This window comes from Pygoscelis adeliae, unplaced genomic scaffold (assembly GCF_000699105.1).
Source record: "Pygoscelis adeliae isolate BGI_AS28 unplaced genomic scaffold, ASM69910v1 Scaffold286, whole genome shotgun sequence".
NCBI lineage: Eukaryota > Metazoa > Chordata > Aves > Sphenisciformes > Spheniscidae > Pygoscelis > Pygoscelis adeliae.
In genome coordinates, this window is record NW_008825076.1 from 3,936,856 (window position 1) to 3,957,440 (window position 20,585).

Sequence of the window (20,585 nt, forward strand, 5' to 3'; positions counted from 1 at the left end):
GGAGGGAGTATGCTGCCATGCCTTGCAAAGCTGAAGCGGGCTGTGGCTGTTTCTCAGATTTATGAGAAAGCTTGTCTGTCCTCTTAGCCATGGGAGAGCACTGCTGAGAGACACTGGGAACGTATCAGCCCTTGTGTGATAAAACCCAGCTCCTCCCTGCAAAGGGGGTGCACGAACAGCCAAAATGAAAGCGCGACCAGGACTCGAGGGCACAGTGGTCCCTGCACCAGCCAAACCGTGCAAAAGCCCCATGGCATTCAGGAGAGGCTCAGACAGCACAAAGGGGAAAGCCTCACTTAAGAACACATCTATACTGTTAAGACAGAAGTTATTTCTCAGGGGAAAAGTGACCATTATTTCGTTATACACATTAGCTGAAAAATCTGCAGCTTTTCCATATGACAGTAGATAAATTAACCTTTTAAGCATATTTTTCCTTTGATATAGTGAAAATGTCATTCTTTGTATCAGGAAGATAGTGAAGATAAAGGAATTCTTTGTAAAAAACAACTCCCACTTAACCTCTATATAGTGAGTTTGCATATCCTACTAGTCATCTGGATTTGTTTACCCTTACAGGTGTGATAGCAAACCAAACCCAAACAGCATATTTATTTCCAAATGACAGTACGCCTACAGCAACAGGCACCTGTTATAGAAGCACATGGGTGCGCTTGATAAAGTCAGGTGTGCAAACGGGACTGAACAACTGGATTTTTCAGAAATTGTTGAAAGAGCTGCAAGTCTTACTGAAACAGTGCAATTTGATAACTACCTTTTCTGGGTATCTTGGGAGACCTCAGCCCTGGGGTTGATGTTTTCCAGAATTATTGAGCTATAAGTGGGGAGTGATGTGTATCCCCCATGTACTCACCAAGTTTTCTGTAAAGACTGACTTCACCATTTTAGTACCAGGCTATATAAAAAATTGAATGGGACAAAAAGGACAATAGGATAGAAAACAAGTGTTGATGCCTGTGATTTTGGCTACCTGATAGTTGCATGGAAAGATCATTTCCTTTTTTAGGGTTTCACTCTTTATGTGTTTAATTTTATCACAGGTATTGCAAGAAAAGCTTTAGTTATTATAGTAATAACAATGCGTAATGACATTTAATCTGGAAGTTCCCAGTTATGCAGTCAGTGATATGCCTGTAAGCCTCTGAAACACTAGAAGATAGGAGGCAGCTTAATACAAGTTGTCTCACTTCTGTTTCTTTTGAAACTATTCTAAGTTTTGACACTAACAGAACAGGAAAAAAGAGGAAAGGAGAAGTCTTTAAACACCTGCATTTTTCCATTTTAGAAGATTATGTTTTCAACTTAATTTTTACAGTTTAGGTTTTTCCACTTTTTTTTTTTACAAGTTTGTTAAATACATTGGATCAATCTGATATTTTCATTATGTCTAATAGCAAATGAAAGCTATGATAGTGAAGCTTTCCTGAATTCACATATAAAGGACCATGGACACTAAAAACAAGTTTCCTCTTGCCAGTGGAATCCAAGAACGAATGGTTTGTAGAGAGGAAAGCAAGAAGCCACATCTGCCTGTTACACGGAGCAGCATTTCTCAGACTGGTTCTGTACCTGTCCAGCCAATATGGATTTCGGTTCCCGGTGGGAACATCACACACTTGCAGTCAGGCTGATGCATTGTACTAGAACAGCTTGAGCGTTCAATTCACCCCGCTTAAAAAAAAACCCTGATCCTCATCTCTGCAAGTAAAGGGAAAAATCCTGAGCAGTCAGGGAAGGACAGCTCTCCCTGCAAGTCCCAGTCCTGCTCAGAGCAGTTCCATCATCCTCCTGAGGTTTCAGCCGCTGCATAGGAACAGCCCATCAGCCCTGACTGTAGCACAGTCCATACAGGGGTGCTTCAGCCAGAAGAGTCCCAAAGAGGAAATGTTGGGATCTCCTTCTGCTTTCTATTGATTTCAGTGGGAAGCTGATCCTTGCCCATCCTCCTGCACCCCAAGGGGGGACCCAGCAGCAGCTGTGGATGCACTGCAGGGCAGGAGGGTGGGAGCAGGCTCCTGCCCACCGAGCCCGAGAGCTGCCACAGGCAGGGGGACCTCACATGTCCTCCCTACCAGGATGTGGCAGCTCCAGCAGGTGTGAAGAGGGATAAAGGAGACATGCGTATACACAACTGGAAATGAAAAACCTGAAGCTTTGCACAGCTCTATGAGCAAATGGAGTTTTCTGTGGACTCAGGAGGATTTCACTGCAGGGACCTGTAGTTTTAGATCAAGGACAAGTCAGAGTAACAACAAAAAGCACTACCAGGTCATCATCAACCTTGCAGAAAATGCTACAGTTCAGATCTTGATTATAACATACAATATGAAGAATTGCACTGTTTATGCTTATCTTCCTTTCAAATTTATTCGGGGGAAAAATATTTTAAATTACTTCAAATGGGGAAAATTGGGGAAAAAGCAACACAATGAAGAGGAAATACCTGTGTCAAAAACATCTAGTGACCAGTGACAGAATGAGGAATCTGCCTACCTTGTCTTCAGAATCACTTTTGGCTTCAGCTTTGCTTGGGGAGACCTTAAATGTATTTGAGAAAAACAAACAGTCACACCCAACTCAGTCTTTCAAAAGATCTGAAAGATCATATGTTTGAAACTAGCAGCTTCTTCTAGCACAAAGGTGAAAGTACAAATATTGCTTCCCCCCCATGTGGGAAAATTTAGAATATCAATGTTTCTTGAGAACAACTTAAAGTCAATGGCTAAAATGAAAAATATCCAGACCAAAGATATATTATTCAAACTTATACATCCAATTAATCCATAAAAATGAACTTTTAGAGGTATTACAAAATGAAGTTTCATCATGCAGAAAATCCTTAAGACAGCTAAGTACCTCCAGGTCTACCAGTATCTATGCAGAAAAGGAAGTTTCCAGAGTCGGTCATCATCATCTGATCATAACCAGACTGTACCTACACATCTCTCTCGCTCTCAAGTCATTCTCCAAAGCATCTGTTTGGCTTCATTACTCCTCAGTGCCCGTGACAGCAAACATGTTACATTTAGCTCAACATGTCCACATGGGATTTTTATAAGCAATTTAAAGCATAGAGATGAAAAGGAAAGGCAATAGCTTACCAGTGTTTTAAGGAAACTCATGACGGAGTTATCTATTGCAGCAGCTGGTTGGGGGTTGTCTTGTTTTACCTCTGCCTTTTCAGGTTGCTCAGCAGTGAGACCGTTGACACCTGCTGAGTCCTGCTGTAGGTCTTTTTGGTTGCGGTCATCTATCTCCTAAAAAAAGGGGGCAGAGTTTCCTCAGTCCTAGCTTGGTTAATTTCCAGTGGAATGCAAAAGTAACATTTGTGACTTGCATTATGCTGCTCTGAGAGTCACAACCCTAATTCCAACCATACTTCTTCAGCCTACGTATTCAGAACAATCAAGCTTTTATACATCTCTTTCCCCTCTTTTCTAATATATTCAGCATTTGCCGTTGGTTGGAGGAACATTGTTTTCAGCTACCAAGTATAATAAACACAAGTAAAGTTGCACACAGCATCCCAAACAACACCGCTTTTCTCTTTTCAAGGCTGAACTTGTGAATAGGAACAAACGCTGAGATTTTGGCCTTTGACGGCTCAGTGTCTGATTGTACCATACAAAAATCGCTTCCGATACTTTGTATTCTGCAATTCCAGAAATAATTTTTATCTAGCAAACACAAACATGGTACAGATTAAAAGAAGGAAAAAAGCAACCCCCCAAAGTAATTCTTCTGAGCCAGATGGAGCTGCCCCCTCTCTTCCTGGAATTACAGTTCCCAGAGCCCAAAAATAGTTTTCCAGTGCTCAAGCACTCACAAGTATGTAATATTAAGTTACTCAGTTTCTGTTTAGGCACCTAAACAAGGGTCTGGTTTTTAAAAAACTCTTCTTGGACCAGTTTTGGAGAGTTTGGCACCCTTTTACGCTGTATTTGCCTGCCATTCTGGCCACTTTTGCCTTGAGCCTGCACAGGTAAAGCCAACACAAATGTTGTGGAGGAGAGAGCAACTTGAGACAAGTCCTCATGTCCCATTCAGCATTTCCTTTTTTAATATTTAAGAGTACTATATCTGGCTAGTAATGGCCAAGTCTGTTACCAATAATCCTCCTCCCTTTTGTCTATCTGTCTACATTGTAAGTGCAGGGCTGGATTTGTTAATTATTATTAAAGTAAATTGTGCCTAGCATGAGGGCGGCCTTGACTTTGGTAGGGGATTTGAGACATCATTGATCAGACAATCATAGCAATGCCATAATTGTTCAGCAGAAGTTAGCATCCCCAACTATTTAGACAGCAGTACACATCTGGTCACTTAGGAAACAGTGACTAGAGAAGCAGTTATTAGGATACTAGATGCCCGGATTACTCCAGAGAAAAAAAATCAGGACAAGAAATAAAACTGATGAGCCTGTCCAGGTGTCTCCAGTAAACAGCATCTTTGAATCGCTGCTCTCAAAGACTGCCTGGAGGTCTAAGTGACACCAAGGGTTTTTTCCTAACCTGGCAGTTAAACATAGTTGTTCAGTGCCATTTTTACCAGGAAAAGTTAAAATAAAATTATACTCTGAGAACTTTTCCCTGTACTAGGCGATTAAAAAAAACTCCACAATATTTGTATAGGATTTGCAGAGGACATACATTTCTGTAGCTCACTAAAGGAAGGAGTAGACTAAAGATGCATAAATGTTTTAAAACTTCAGAGGGCTAATTTGGCATCAGGAAAGATGAGCATGGAGTGGCCAATCTCCATGCAGCATTTAAAGAGTTAAAATATGCAAGGTTTTACTTACAAGAACAGACTTCTGTAATTCTCCACCCACCGTTTTCCAAGTTTACCCAGGAAGAAACACAGCACAGTAGTTCAGAGTGCTTCAACAGGCTATTTAGAAGTTTCTTACAAGGGTCTAACACACCACTTTGTCCAGCTGCCAGTTACGGGCCAGAGTGGCTCCAAGAACAATATGTCCCATGCAGAACACGCGTGGCCACGCCAGCTTTGGCAGCCCTGCTTCCAGGGACACCATCTAAAGAGCTCCAGTCACATGAAAAATGCCGGCTCTATTTCAGATATTAAAGGGACAACAAAGGTGTGAGGCAAGAGACCAAAGAAGCAGGAGGCAGAAAATACGTTGCTAAACAAAACTGGCTTCATAACTGAAGTACTTGATGCTATCAAAATCTTTACTACTTGATGCTGTCAAACAAAAATAGCAAACTTTTTTTTACACCCAGAAGCCCAAGCTTGGTGGTTGGTGTTGGGCTGCACTCTGTTTAGGAGGAAGGGATCTTTTTGCCAAGCACCATAGCGAGCAGCTGTTATCAGCAGCAGATACCAACTGGGACGACTGCAGAGGCAACAGGTACCACCACTGGCAGCACTAGCTGTTCCAGGGTATCTCCCTGCTAAAGCCACACTTCGCCCTGCAGAAATTAAAGTTACTGCAGACTGTGCAGAGCTTGAGGCATGACGCCATCCAAAAATCCCCAAAGTCTGATCTGTGGAGCACAAATGGGCCCCATAATAACCCACTACTGCACGAGGAACCCTACTCCAGGATTCCAAAGCCAAGGCTGCCATTAGCAACCGAGATACAGCTCAAATCTGGACTTTGATAGATGCTGTGATCCATCCTGCGCTTTCGTGGGAATACTGCTGTAGGAAGGAGCACAGACTCAGGCCATCAGCATATAAATCAGGGAGAGATAATGTGGAGTCCTACAACATCACATTTTCAGAGCCATAGTCAAATAACCACAAAAACCTCTGTAGCAGCTCACTGCATAATATGCTGTGCAAAGCCCCGGAGGCAAATAAGGAAAGAAAACTCTAGAAACAACGGAAGAAAGTCAGTATTAGAAGTTAACAGATACTATGTAAATGTTCAATTCATTCCTTTGAGGAGCCAAATTTGGGGGTAATAAACACCTTAAATACTTATACTGTAGTTTCAGTTCAGTCATTAGAAAAACATATCAAAAGAATGTATTCCTGCCAGCACTTTTGTTTGTATGAATCATGGCTCAGTGAAACATTTCAGGCATATAATTTATCTTTTCTTTGGCTTACATAGTAAATGCTTCATGAATTCATGAATTCTGTCCTTGTTTTAATTATGCTGTGTTCTGAATGTAGTTTTGTAGACCACAAAAATAAAGAGTGGTTCACCAAACACAGAATGTTTGTGCAGCTCTTAAGCTACAACTGTGGAGCCTCTCTCTTACTTACCAGCAATGCTGTTTTGTGTTGGCACTCAATTCAGGGAAAATTTGCTTTGCCTTTAGCTTTTACAGATACTACGAGTCATAATCCACCAAAAAAAAGAAAAAAGAAACTGTTGGCAGCAATATCTGGATTTTTAGTACAATTATTTGGTAACAGTTTGTAGTTACTACAGTAACAGCAATTTAATTAGACTTGGTCGTTCTCCCATCCTACATGAGAACTAGCAACTTTAGAGGGAACAGAAGGCAACTGTGCTACAAGGCAGAGCCACAGCCTTTGTTTTAGAAATGGAGTTAAAGTAAGTTTGGCAACATATCAGAAGTGTTTAGTTGACATATTTTTCCCAGAAAAGGTCCTTAACTTCTCTCTGCCCCCAACATACACTCCTTTTCGTATTTGAAGAATAAAAGACAAAAATTATAGTCCAGAAATTCAAGGATGAGGTTAAAATTTCACTCTCCCCTGTGATACAGTTCTGCCACTCATTTACACTGAGCGACTTGAACCCCGATTTTGTGAGTCCTCAAAGGTTTTTAGTGGTACAGCTTTAAGGACACGTGTAAAAGATGTACAGGCACTGTTGTTAAACAGGAGACCTGTCCTCAAGCAGGCCCCCAGGCACCAAAAAGCTGCTGTGTGGGCTAGATCCTGCAAGCACTTACACACATACCAAACATAACCTACAGCTGATGAGTGCCTGGGATTTCCAGATTATTCCCGTTAGTGAGGCTCAGGATGCGGATAGGTATAAGCTGAAGACTGGAACAGAATTCAAAATTAATAAGAAAGCTAGGCATTATTGGTATAAAAAAGCTTGATCTGAATGAACAGTAAGGCAACTGTGCTACAAGGCAGAGCCAAACCTTTGTTTTAGAAAAGGAGTTAAAGTAAAGTTGGCAAAATATCAGAAAGTGTTTAGTTGACAAATTTTCCCAGAAAAGGTCCTTAACTTCTCTCTGCCCCCAACATACACTCCTTTTCGTATTTGAAGAATAAAAGACAAAAATTATAGTCCAGAAATTCAAGGATGAGGTTAAAATTTCACTCTCCCCTGTGATACAGTTCTGCCACTCATTTACACTGAGTGACTTGAACCCCGATTTTGTGAGTCCTCAAAGGTTTTTAGTGGTACAGCTTTAAGGACACGTGTAAAAGATGTACAGGCACTGTTGTTAAACAGGAGACCTGTCCTCAAGCAGGCCCCCAGGCACCAAAAAGCTGCTGTGTGGGCTAGATCCTGCAAGCACTTACACACATACCAAACATAACCTACAGCTGATGAGTGCCTGGGATTTCCAGATTATTCCCGTTAGTGAGGCTCAGGATGCGGATAGGTATAAGCTGAAGACTGGAACAGAATTCAAAATTAATAAGAAAGCTAGGCATTATTGGTATAAAAAAGCTTGATCTGAATGAACAGTGCTTCTAGTATCTGTTTGAACTGGCAGAAGATTTAGATTGTCTCGTCCTGTCCCCTGACGGTTGCCCATTACAAACGCTTACTTGAGCTTTCCCAACATGACTATTTGCTACCAGCAAATGTTTAACTCTGACTTCTGGTTAAAGCTACTTCAGATTGTTATTTCATTACAGAGAGTTTCACACTGTACTACTTCAACAGCATGAACCATGACCTTTCACACTCTGTAGTCTGCAATCACAGCAAAATAAGAAATTATGAATTTTGCATTTGGTTGTAAAAGTCACAATTCTTGCAAGCCACAGGCAAAACTTATTCTTTGTGTGTATTAATCAAAAATATCTGCAGGAATTTAGTGTTGAAAGGCTTCGGTCTTATAAGCTACAAGCAGAGGTGCTAGTATGCACTAAATAGATTATTCATTCTGAATTATTCACCCTGCAACTGTTTAGTCTTACAAATGAATCTTCAGAAAAATATTACAATTTATAAGTTTATACAAGAAATGTGATCTTCAGATTTGAGGAGCCATAAGAGAGAAGACAAGGTAGAAGAATAGAAATTGAAGAGACTTTTGGGGACAACCTGCAGTGTCGTCAGTGCAAACAGTGAGCATCTTATGAACTATGTTCAACACTACTCAAAGCATTAGCAATCATACAGCAGTCTTATTTGTAAGCCTGAACTAGGCCAATAAAAGCAGTTACTATTAAAATGGCATTTACACATAGATTCTGATGAGGGGGCCATGCAGCTAGATTCTCTCTCCCGTTCCTGATGTTGGACAGGATTTGAGCTAGATCACCAAATAGTGTATACTGGCATCTCTCCAGCAGAACTAATAAGAGTTATGTCACTTATCCCCATCCAGGGGATGGACTTTTTCAGTAGTTAACTACCTGAAAAATAATCCTACACTATAGTTACCGATATCAAACTTTGCAGGAATTGTAAAATCTAAACTCATGTCTGTTTTCAGCTCCTTTCTTTGATTAGCATGCTCTCTCAGATAAGTTACTTAATTTCTTATATCTCCTTCTTATCCTGTAAATTCAATTCTAAGGGACCACGTTTCATTGACTAAAAAAATCACAATAGCTAAGAGTGCAAAAATTGCTACTGCATAATATTCCTTATTCTGGTATGTAGAGTATGCAACAAGCAGCTATTGCTCAAGAAGAGTGACTTTTAAGAATGGCACAAAACACGCTAAAGAACTTTAAAATGATCCAGTGTCAAAGTCCAAGCTCCTAAAGCAAAGAAACAATTTTACTTTCGGGTATTTTTGCTTTCATTTGTAGCTGGCTGCTGTTCATCATCCCAGCAATTGGCGCATGAACACAGCTATCGTGCCCAAACCTTTCAAGAGAAATACAAATGAATTTAAACTCGAGGTCAGATGTCAGCATTTAGTCACGAGGCAGACATCAGAGCTATTGCCACTCCACCACAGCTTCTTCTGCCATACCTTTATTCAGCCACCCCTGCAGGGGTTACCTGCAATACTTTTAAGAGCAGCCCCGATTCATTCACACAGCCATCATGACATTAAGTTGTCCTGCGCTATTAATATTCCTAAGAGGTTTCATTAAGAGTGAAATGGATATTCCTACTCAAGCACTTGCCTTCCCCTGTGGGACACTGTTTGATGTGCTCTGTAATCCAGCAGCCTCTTTCACTGTGATGTGCCCGTCAGGAAGGTCTGAAGTCTGCTTTTCCTCCTGGGTATCAATTTGCGTTTTACTCCTTTCCTTTCCCTTCTCCAGTTTGAAGATCCTGTCAAAGAAGGTTACTTGTTTTGGCTTTGAGGCTGCCGCATCCTCTCCCTCAGGTGTCACTGATGCTGTGAGATCGATGTCACGAAGCGAGGCTGCCGGCGGGGCCCAGGTCAGGTTTTTATGTGCGCCTTCCTCCCGTGCAGCTGCTGCGGGAACCTCCACGCTGTCACTTGGTGCTTTGTTCACTCCGGGCGCCTCTGAGCTGACATCAAGTTTCACCGATCCAACTGATGAATCTGTAGCTGGATCTTCAGTACGCCCTGGTACAGACCATGAAAACGCGAAGACAGAGCGGGATTTAGCAGATGGCAGAGCTCTCCTGGCAGCGCTCCCGAGACTCTGCCCGCCCGCGTCGGGAACGGGGCTCTGCTCCATTGTCTCCGGGGAAGAAACGGCCGCATTATCCCGTGCAACACTTGCCTTTGCATCCACTACAAACAGAAGCATAAAACAGTAATTATCCAGCACAGCAAAGAAGTTATACTGGTTGTACAATTAATCATGGTGACCTTGCTCTTTAATAAACTAATTCTGAAACATGGAGCCTCAGGGAGGACCACACAGAGTGCAGCTTGTTTAGAGACCCTGTTGTCCTCCTGTACTAAATACAAGCTGCCACTCATCTATCAGACCTGCCCATCTGATTTTCTTTCCTGTCATTCCTCATTGAAGTCAGTGCAAATTTTATGTTCTCCACAGCCCCCTCTCAGCTGCCAAAGTCAGATAACGGCCCAGGTTTTTGACTGCTTAGCCCAGTGGACATGCTGAGGATATTTACTTGCCAATTAAAGTAATATGCAAAAAATAAAATCAATAAAACTTGAGACAACATTATATATTAATATTACACTTTCCTCTGCCAAAGCTAAATGAGAAAAAAGAATGGAAACCACAAGGACTGATTTTGTTTCCTGGCTTGCCAAACTCCCCACGGGGCTTTGCAGTCATAACTTATTTCATTCATTTTTCCAGCGCTGTTCCTTGCCTTGCTGCCTACTCTCCGTAGTACAGTTTCTACTTGCACTTCTCCTCTATTGTCTGTAGGTTAGCTTAAGCCTGATTTGAATACTTATAAATCACATCTGAGCCAGGCTTCTTATCCTTACATTTCTGACTCTTTTTATCCACAAACAATATGGCCCTTAATCACATTCCCCCACCCCTCAAAATTCTCACAGATAATTCCCACTTGTGTACATACATGGCCATCACACTTCAGATGTGAAAAAATCTTTCCTCTTAAAAATGTATTTTATTATTTTATATTACAATGGCACTCTGATAATACAGCTGAGGTGAAAATCCCTAAATCCTGTGTATGCAGACAGGAGGAGAAGGCTCCTGCTTTACAGGAGACAAAAGAAACAAGAGACAAGAAAAAAAAATCTTTCTTGTATCTGTTTTGTGGATGGAAGATTGACTCACAGATTATGTGGTGTGAAACCCCAGTAAACAAAAGGAGGCTTGTCAAGAGGTAAACCTTACAGCTCCCCCTCAGCTTGAGCTTCTCTTCCCTACTTTGACTGGAATATATCTGATTTCCCTGTCAATCATCGCCACAGATTTCAAGGATGAATTTAGATCTACTTAATTATAACTGTGAAAAACTGACAGTCTCAAACTGACTTGCTAAATTAGAATTTTAAAATTGTCAGTTTCAGTGTAAAATTAAAATTATTTCAAATGATAATTGTAATAGTCTAGTCAATATTATGCCCTCCACATTTTACTTTAACAGAAATAAAACCCCAGATACCAACAAAACCTAAAATGCTTGTCTTCCACAGCACAGATCTTCAGTGTTCAGTTTCATTTTTTAAATTCCTTTTTAAGATAAAGAAAGCAGAACCTTTTTAGATCACAGCTGTCAAAACTACCCCTTAGCTTTCCACAGAAAATTACCCCAACTTCCCCCCTGCCCCCCCAAGGATTTTGCATAATGACATGCAAGCATCGGCAGGCACTGTATAACATGTGTCTGTATCCATTTGATACTGTCCTCCCGCGGCAGTGCCCAGGGACCCTGGTCACGTCCCTGGGCAAATGCAGGAGGAGAACAGAGCCCCAGCATCCAGCCATGACATCCCCTTCCCCACGGCCTTAACTCGGTGACCGAGAGTCCCCGCTGGACTCCTGTTTCACAGTTCAGGGTTGGTCCTGACTAGCAGGAGGTGGGAGCTTCATACACCCGAGAGATGAGAAGTGCCAGAGCGTGGCGGCGTGCCAGCATGAATCTCAAGTGACTTTACTGAAATACTTGCCAGCAGTGGAGGCAACAGCTGACAAAGTAAGGGCTGTGGCATCAGGATTCACGACTGCGGCCAGGATTTTACCAGCTGCCAGAGAGCTGGCACCTAACTTCTCTACTTCTAACATTCTTAATCTGACATTTGCTTTCTTATTGTGTTTTGGGCATATGCAAGCATGCAGAGGGGCCAGAGCACCTCAGTACAGCCTGTTCTGTCCGGGTAAATAGATTTTCACTTCTTTGTGTGCATTCTAATTTCTTTCCCTGGATTCTCTCTGTTACTATTAGTGTAAGAAAATAACTCACGCTGGCAAGAATCCTTTGCCAGTAACATTCTTCTGCAATATTTCATGAGCACCTATTTCAACATACTGACTTGCAACGAAAAGGTACAAATAACTAGCTACTCAACCACCTATTCAGTTATTCAGTCAGGGCCACTAAGTATCAGTTATAGTTTCCTAAGCCTCCCGTAGTACTATATGAAAAAGAACTGAAGCACTAACTTCTAATTATAGTTGGAAACTTGGGAAGGAAGCAAAAAGCAAACCCTTCCCCAGCTAGAGAAAGCAGAAACAATATCCATTGGAAAATAATTGTAATAGATGCTGAACTTCTGTTTTATGTAACAGATAAAAAATGAAACACAGGAAAACTGTCTTTAGTATAAAAATAGGAATATAAGCTCATCATTAAGAAAATCAACCAAACAAAAAGTAGCTCATGAACCTATCAAGCTCCTTTTATCTCTAATTATCATGGAAGGAATGAAAGACCTGGAAAATATCACCGGCATGAGCTCTGCAGCGTGTCTCTTGTGTCAAAACAGTTCAAACTGTTTCAGGGAAAGTCTGCTCAGACACCAGGCAAAGCAGATCCCACCACCAGAGAGCAGACACTACTGTGGTGGGCTGAACAGAAGAGTTTGACTCTTGCCATATTCGCAGCAAACTGTAAAGGAGAAAGGCTTTGAAATGACAGTATTTGGATGAAAAGTGCATCATATTTTTGTTTTTAAGGAGACACAGAAGTGCCATTCTTTCCAAAATTATTCCACAATCCAGAGGTAGAATTAGGAATAGAAGCAAAACCTCAAAAATTCTAGGCCAGGTCTGCAAGTAGATCAAAGCTGCTCATTCTGAATGAGATTAATAACTGCTCTGAAACTAAAATCAATATACAATTTACAGCACTGCTGTGAGATTGCATTTCATACTACTACTACACAGGCACTTTCCTTTCAAGTATTTAACAAAAGACAGTCAACACTACAGAAGATTTGTCCTTTCCCTTCATCAGGATATGTTAAAAAGGCAATACTGCACAAAGCCACTATAGTGTGTAAGAACACACTCAAAATAAGAATATTTTTTCTGAAATTTGCTAGAATAGACCAACATTTTTTCTTTGTCTTACAAGAAAAACTGTACAGAGAAGAGTAATGGTTAGCGCCATATTATATCAGTACCATTTCCCTGCCCAGAAGTAATTGCTGACAGACTTTGTACCCTTTCCTTTCGTATCCTTGACTTTAGCATTAAGCACTTCCATAGGCTGAGGATGAAGAACAGCACTATGTTTGCTGACACAGAATGGGACCAAGTCTGCAGAATTAGCACTGAATTTTAAAAAGTGCTTAGGTTTTAGTAGACAGAACCAGCAAATAAAATATTATAATGGACAAAGCCTTGAGGTGAGCAGAGGCTTTAAGTTGACCACACGAGCTGCAAAATTGACCATATAGGTATGGAATTATTTCTGTTCATTATGGGATCTAGTGTACCCAGAACCCCATGGGCAGGCAGCAGAGCTCAGAAAACATTGGTATAGAGCGCCTGCAGCAAAGCACCTATTTCACATGTGTTTGGGACCAAGATACAGCACTTGACCAGAGGGAACGGCAGATGCAGGCAGGAATCCTGAGGATGTGACTGACATGAAAGGAAGTTCAGAGCCGCCAGTCCGACATAAATGAAAAGGCTGCCTGAGCTTTTGTCAGCTGATTTGCTTTTGCTAATCAGTGGGAATATAACCAGACTTCAGCCTGGTGCACATAACAGATGGCAGCCAAACTCCCTCAAGTGGGACCAAAAGCAATTCTGTCCAGCACTTCCAGATTGCCTTCCCCCCTCCTCCACTATAACGTGATTTTCTCTGAAGCTTAGTTTGCTCTTTTTATTCCTGGCAGCAGCCTAAGCCATGTACTAGGCAGGCATCTATTTTTGATGCTCAGTTTGCCCAAGATAAATCCTTCAGGTGCTTTCTTAAAACATGCTCCTTTCCTTTTCCTTAGCCTTTGATTGCTAGTCTGGCTTCAGCAGTGATATGCACCCTCATGGCTAATACTTACACATAGGGAATATATAAAATAAGGTCCTGTGATGTCTTACATTGGCAGCTTCTCACTTCCTGCCATTTATCCTACTGACTCTTTCACAGTGCAAGTAATTTTTAGCTGTTGAATGAGGAACAACTTGAACTGGCAAAGTCTTCAGCATAAACATCTCCTTTTGTAGGCCACTAGCATGTGAACATGCCATAAAATAAATGCTAGGAGAAAATGTTTTCTGAAGTTGTTGCTTTTGACAATAGAAAAAAAATCTTTTTTTTTTTGAAACTGAATGGAGCAACATTAACTACAAATACAGTTTTAGTACCTTTGACTATTTTGAATACAAGCCACTTAAACAGATACTTTGCTTAGCAATGTAATTATAGTACCACAGCATTATCTTGTTCCCTGGAGTTTAAATAATCATGGAGACAATAGATTTTAATGGCCATGAAGGAACCGTTAAGGGCTACAAGGCAACATTTGGCACTAAGAAGTCCATCAGTGTAGGCCAGCACAATGGATTATAATAGCCCTGAATGAATTACTGCAGCAAATACTAGGCTTAAAAATCTAAATACCTAGCAACAAAGAGTGAATTTTCTAATTTACATTTCTGATATATTTTTATAGATATTGCATAAATTAATTTTTCCTTCCATTATTCAGAACCAAGTTGGTATCATAATGCTACAGTAGATGTAAAATTTTCAGATCTCCAAGCATACCTCATGTTTGTGTGGGAGACCCCCAAAAACTGTTGTGACAAGACTAAATGACTGAGTTTTCAGAAGCATTAGAGAATTCCAAAATAAGACATTTGCCCCCTTTCTTAAAAAAGAAAAAACATACTAATATTCTTTTGCAGTCTTGCTCAACTATTCCATGCAAATAAAGTTGACAGTACATTTATGCTCTAAGAATAATTTTGTTTCACTAAGTTAACTAGCATTGTTATTTACCCAACAGATTTACTGATATTAATGGAAATAGGGGAAGAGAAGCTAGCAGCAAGAATAGTAATGACCATTCTTCAAAAAAAAACCCAACTAAAACACACTGTGTTTCACACCTTACAGGCACAGAGTTATTGCTATACACCCATTTCTGTTAGATACTGGCTAGTAGCAGAATTTGCTTAATCAGATTTATGCTCTGGAACAAAGGAGTTGCATCTTAACTGAACTTTTATTCCCTGCGTAATCTTTCTTTTTATGAGCCAGTCATGTTTTAATCTGCATGTAATTGCCGCCCAAACACAAACAAAATTTTTCCCATTTTGTCCTCCTGATACATTTCTGCTCTATGTAGTGCAAATCTCGGAGATATGCGTCTTAGTTCTGGCCTTCTTCCCTTTACCTGTTGTCCACCAAGTACTCATATTACTTAAAGTTCAAAAAGGCCAACACAAAACAGTAGGAAGAGTCAGGATCAAATTTGTTATCCTTTTGCTTGCATGAAGTAGCAGTAAGGGCACCACTACTATTTAAATGGCAGTACAGGAGGAGACGGTGGATGCTAGCACTCTGTGCAATGTCTGCAGCCCCGATAATCAATAGGAGCAGGAAAGGCAAGCCATGGAAAGAATCCCTGAGTCCACACATCTGTCAGCCTGTTTGAGCAGAAGCAGCAAATGTCAGGAACCAGCCACCAATCTGCTCACCCAGATGTGAAGCAGATGGTGACGGGGGTCTTCCAAATAACATTACTTCCTCTGGTCATATTAAGTTAACTCTCTGGATTCTTTTTTCATCATGTTAGCAGATATAGATTTCATAGACTCATTTATCAACTATACCATTTAATGCACAGCACATGGTCAGATCACTGGCAATCACAGAAATGCAAACTAACAAGACAAAGACCACAAACATACATCTAACACTATTAATAAAATCCTCTTGCTTCACTTGCCTTTTTTGCAGCTCTTTTGCCTTCTCCAGAAGTGCTCGCTTTATGACCATAAAGTAGATTACAGTACTATTTCTTGCATTATTTCATTTTAGAAATACTATCATTTTCTGTAGGAATAACTTCTATCTCCAAACAGCGCTTGCACTTTTATTTCACCAAAACCTTGATCACATTACACAAACCAGTGAGATTTCAGTGTTATCTAAATAGTTAATGATTTTAACTGCTTTTTAAACATTAATAAAGTTAAAATACAAGTAATATCAACACAGGACAGTCCAATTTTTCAACTTGCTACTTAAACCAATTTAGTAATTACATTAATTAGGTAATCCATTTAAGTAAAACAATGCCATATGCTTCATTTTATATATTAAGAGTAAAATGCTCGCTTACTTTCTAGGTCTTCAGACAGTGTAAATCATCTGGCTTTTATTTACTTCCCAGAACTCTGCTGGTTTACACCAGCAGAAACACACAGCTACGGGCTTCTATTTTCTAGTAGGCAACTGTTTAAACTGACTTATTATAGCTAGATAACATTAGGAAATTAGCCACGGAACAGAGATTCTGAACTGTAATCAGTACCATCTGCAATTGCCATTCCAGTCTTTGATTATTTTTGTCTAAGCTTAGATTTTTCAATGGGATGTAACAGGCTGAGAGGGTTCTCTTAACAATGAATAACAAAATAATATTTTCTTTCCTTACAGAGATTGGAGAAAATTGTTAGTTTTTATTGTATTCTGAAAACAGAAAGAAAACCTATGCAAGGGAAACACTGGTAAAATTAACATGGCTGAATCTGCAGAGATGTGAACTGAAGCAATGCTGCTCAAAAAGGCTCCAAAGCCAACAAGAGATGGAAGGAGAAATTGATGAGGTGCTGAAAGGTGGGGAGAGACATGTCCATGGATGAGAGCGATTGCCCATGAATATGTAGTTTCGAAAAGTTATCTCCACTTGGAGCCAAATTTTTAATACTCAGGCCATGTAGTTCACACCAGATTGTCAAGATGCCAACATTGGAAGCGGGGCTCAGCTGCTGACAGGCACCTTTCCATGGGGAGCCCAAGGTCCAGCCCTGCCACTGGTGTGATCGCTTGAAAACCTGGTTGCTGTCCTGCTATAAAGACCATCCAAATAGGTCTGAAATGGGGTGCACTTGCTGAGTAGTGATTTACCCACCAACTATTCAATTTCTACACTAACACCCACAGTTTATACATAATAAGGGCATATTGATTTTATTTCATTAGCATACAGAGAAAGAGAAACAAGTCGTCATCGTCCCCCACCATGCTCTTGTTGCCCTGGCAGTAGCTGAGTAATACCTAATACATCCTATAACAGTAACAGGAGAGAGGTGATCAGGGTTACAACATCAGTCTTGTGACAGAGTTTGAATAAATTCTGGTAAATAGGACTGACTTCTTGGTAATAATGTTGTCAGCCATGCTGCATTCCCAGTTGTTACTTATCTAGCTCTATGAATTACTGTGCTATACCCTAAATTCCCTAGAACTCAAACACAGGTAGTTGACACAGTTAAATTTTGTTTACTAAGATCTCTCTGCATATTAGACATACTCTGCTCTCTTCAAGAAGGTCTACTACCTCTAGAATGAGAGCCAGGAAGGTTTCTATATATGAAAGGTACCACTAAGGCCCAGTTCAGGATCAGAAGTGGCATTTCACCCCAAAAACTCAGGTCCAGAGGCAATTATGTTATATCACTGCAGGTAAAATGCCTACCACCTTACAGTACTTTTCCCAGCAAATCACTACTTCTAAATGACAAACAGGACAGAAAAAAAAATCCCTTAACAAATAATTGTTTGGTATCTTTGAAGTCAAAGCAATGCACCTACTCAAGAACACAGGACCAGAAATCAGAGAACAAGATGGAAAAGTTTAGATGAACAAAGAGGTGCTCACATTTCATCATTTGTTAAAATTGCTACTGAAAGCATCAGAAATACAGTTTCACAAAAAAATGCAGAGGTGGTTTATAAGACTTAACAATCTTGTGGATGAGAATCTGTAGCTAGGGCCTGGATTTTATTTTTAATTTTATTTCTTTTTTTGTAACCAGCCCAGAAGGCTAAGTGCACGCAGAATGTTTTAAAAGAATGTCTTTTATTGCAGTCACCAAAAGAAGTCCCCCCCAAAGCAGTTTTATACTCCCTTCTTTTTCCCTTTGTCACCTTAATACAATATTACTCTGGGCTTTAAATAATTTACACTAATACGTTTCTTTTGGGCTTGTATGATTCCATCACCCTTTCCTACACTCAATATCGTAACAACCTGGGGAACTTGGTAAGCACCCCTCGGAATCATGTAAATGCCAGATCAGCAGGGTGAACTCCTGCTGTGCCAATCCCAGGTATCCCTTGAAACGCCTTCCTCAAGCTCCTTCAAAAACTAAATCAAGTGAGATGCATTGAGCTCATTGGTAAGCAGATCAGTGTTACCTGGAGCAATACAATAGTCTTTTTTCCAGCCCATTACTGTCTTACCTACTCTATCCATCCCAAGATACTAAATTTCTGCAAAGCTTTGTACTGTTCTAGGCTGCTTATCTTTAGGTATCATTATTAGGCAATTTGGGGACAGACCCTTATGTCTAGGGCATATTGTTGATTTCTATTATAACCAGAAAATTATAGTGGCTCTCCATATAACAGCCCAGTTTCTATATAGTCCCAGAGTTGTGCCCACTGTGACCAGAGAACAGGTTTGGCAAAGCAAAGCAGCCTAATTAACAGCACAAACATTTGCTTTGCAAAGGTTACTCCTCCACAGTAGTTGGGGAATATTTTAAAGCTCAACAAATTCAGTTTCTAGCCTGCATAAATGTACATTTTTCAATGCATCCAGTGTGCCGTTTCCCCCCCCCCCTTTTTTTTGTTTTATTGTCTCCTACATCCCCTCCAGACTATCAGTTTCCACACCAGTGGATATTTCAATCTGGCATCCGAGCACAACGACATCACCTGGTAACTCCCTGCTAGCAGCAGGGATGCCATGACATTATTTAAAGACAACTTGCTTCCCCTTCCAACACATGAACCACTCTCTTATGCCAGTCCGCAAAACACCATTTCATTGTGTCCCCCACAAACACAAAACTTCACTAACAGGCCACTGATCCTTGCATTGGTGCCGTTGCTGCATCATGCCCCTTTCAGGAGCCCCAGTTTGTGCGCCTTGCAGCAATGATTCCTCCAAGGCTTGTTAGAGGCACTATTTCCACCAGAGCCCAAGCAGAGGTAGTTTATCACAGGACACCCTGAGGTTTGTGCAGCAATCTGAAAGGGACCAGTGCCAAACCACTCCTGCCCTGTAATACTTCACCTTAACCAAAGTCTTCAGTCTATAAAACCACTTTTTGTGGACCAGGTACAGAACCAAATTCTTAGAACAATAAAACAAAGTCTTCTTCCAGAAGACTTTGGAAATATTTTCCTGTTTTTCTTCATTATCTTTAAACTCTCAAGCTTCTGAAAAACCACATGTACTGATTCACAAGTAAGAGCTGAAACATGGGCTCATCTTTTAATTTGAGACCATACACCAATATTTATTGTTGCTCCAATATAAACCTCTCTCTACCTGTCTGGTGGCAAAAGAAGTGCAAATATGCCACCCTTTCCCAGTACGTACCTTCACCGTTCATTGCAGGAGAAGGAGTCTGAACAAATGCAACGGATCCACTTTTAATATTGTCAGGAGATTCAGATAGAGCCTGAAATAGCAAATATTACAGTTCTTAGGACTGGGTACATCATGGGATCTGAAATTTACAATATTGCAATAGCCAGGGGAGATGAGAGTGGGCAACTCTTGCTTACCTGATAGCTCTTCACTGTGCACGTATTGTCTTCTTCAGCTTCCTCTGGGACACTCATTGTATTCCCCATGGTTCCTGTAAGGTGGAGAAAAAACAAACCAGATCACCCTTTGTTTCTCATTAATATGAATTTACTGCCTAATTCAAATTAAGAGACAGCCAATGAGACAGACCTTGAGAGACTGTTTAAATTCCTGATAAGTCCCACCTGCTTTCCCAAAGGCACCTGCCCTAGTCATCAGTCTGCACCAACCAGTCTTACTCAAACCCAGTTATGCATAGGGGCTCACAGCTGCTCACTAAAAATGGTACAACCTAACAAACTTTTCTTGTTTGATGAGGAAGACTGGATGCAATCACACCTGCATCATCCATTAGGACTCAGTAGATAGTAACATGGAGCTAGCAGCAGAATAAAGTGAAGAAGACCAAAATATATGAATAAATTACAGCAGCGTGGTGGGGTTTTACATTTTTGTTTGGTTTTCATTTAAAAAAAAGAAGAGAGAAAAGAGGCAGCATGTAAAGACATCATGCATGTAAATTCTGAGAATTAGGCCCCGTATGTCCTGCAGTTACGTATAACAAATCCTCTGGGTAAAATTCTCGCCTGTGGCTGTGGAAGTATTTGGTCTGCTCTAGATAGCTTCACCAGTCGACTGCAGCTCACAGAAGTAACTGAGCTACATTTCCTTGGCTAGTTCGAGTACTGCCAAGACTGTAGCTGCAGCAAGTCAGAGACAGCATGAACCAGCCACCGCAGCATTCATCTGCGGTCCTGG

At 40.7% G+C, this 20,585-nt stretch overlaps 1 protein-coding gene across 1 annotated transcript in view; it reads right to left on the reverse strand.

The window, feature by feature from the left end:
* BCAS1 (breast carcinoma amplified sequence 1) overlaps positions 1–19,873 on the reverse strand; it is a 50,154-nt gene extending 30,281 nt beyond the window's left edge. Inside the window, exons 1-5 of the mRNA XM_009326758.1 lie at positions 19,805–19,873; positions 19,617–19,698; positions 9,301–9,713; positions 3,123–3,278; positions 2,515–2,559 (exon numbers count right to left, since the gene is read on the reverse strand). Coding sequence (XP_009325033.1) covers positions 2,515–2,559; positions 3,123–3,278; positions 9,301–9,713; positions 19,617–19,698; positions 19,805–19,873 — 765 coding nt within the window. The remainder of the gene's footprint in view (positions 1–2,514; positions 2,560–3,122; positions 3,279–9,300; positions 9,714–19,616; positions 19,699–19,804) is intronic.
* Positions 19,874–20,585: the final 712 nt, after the last annotated feature.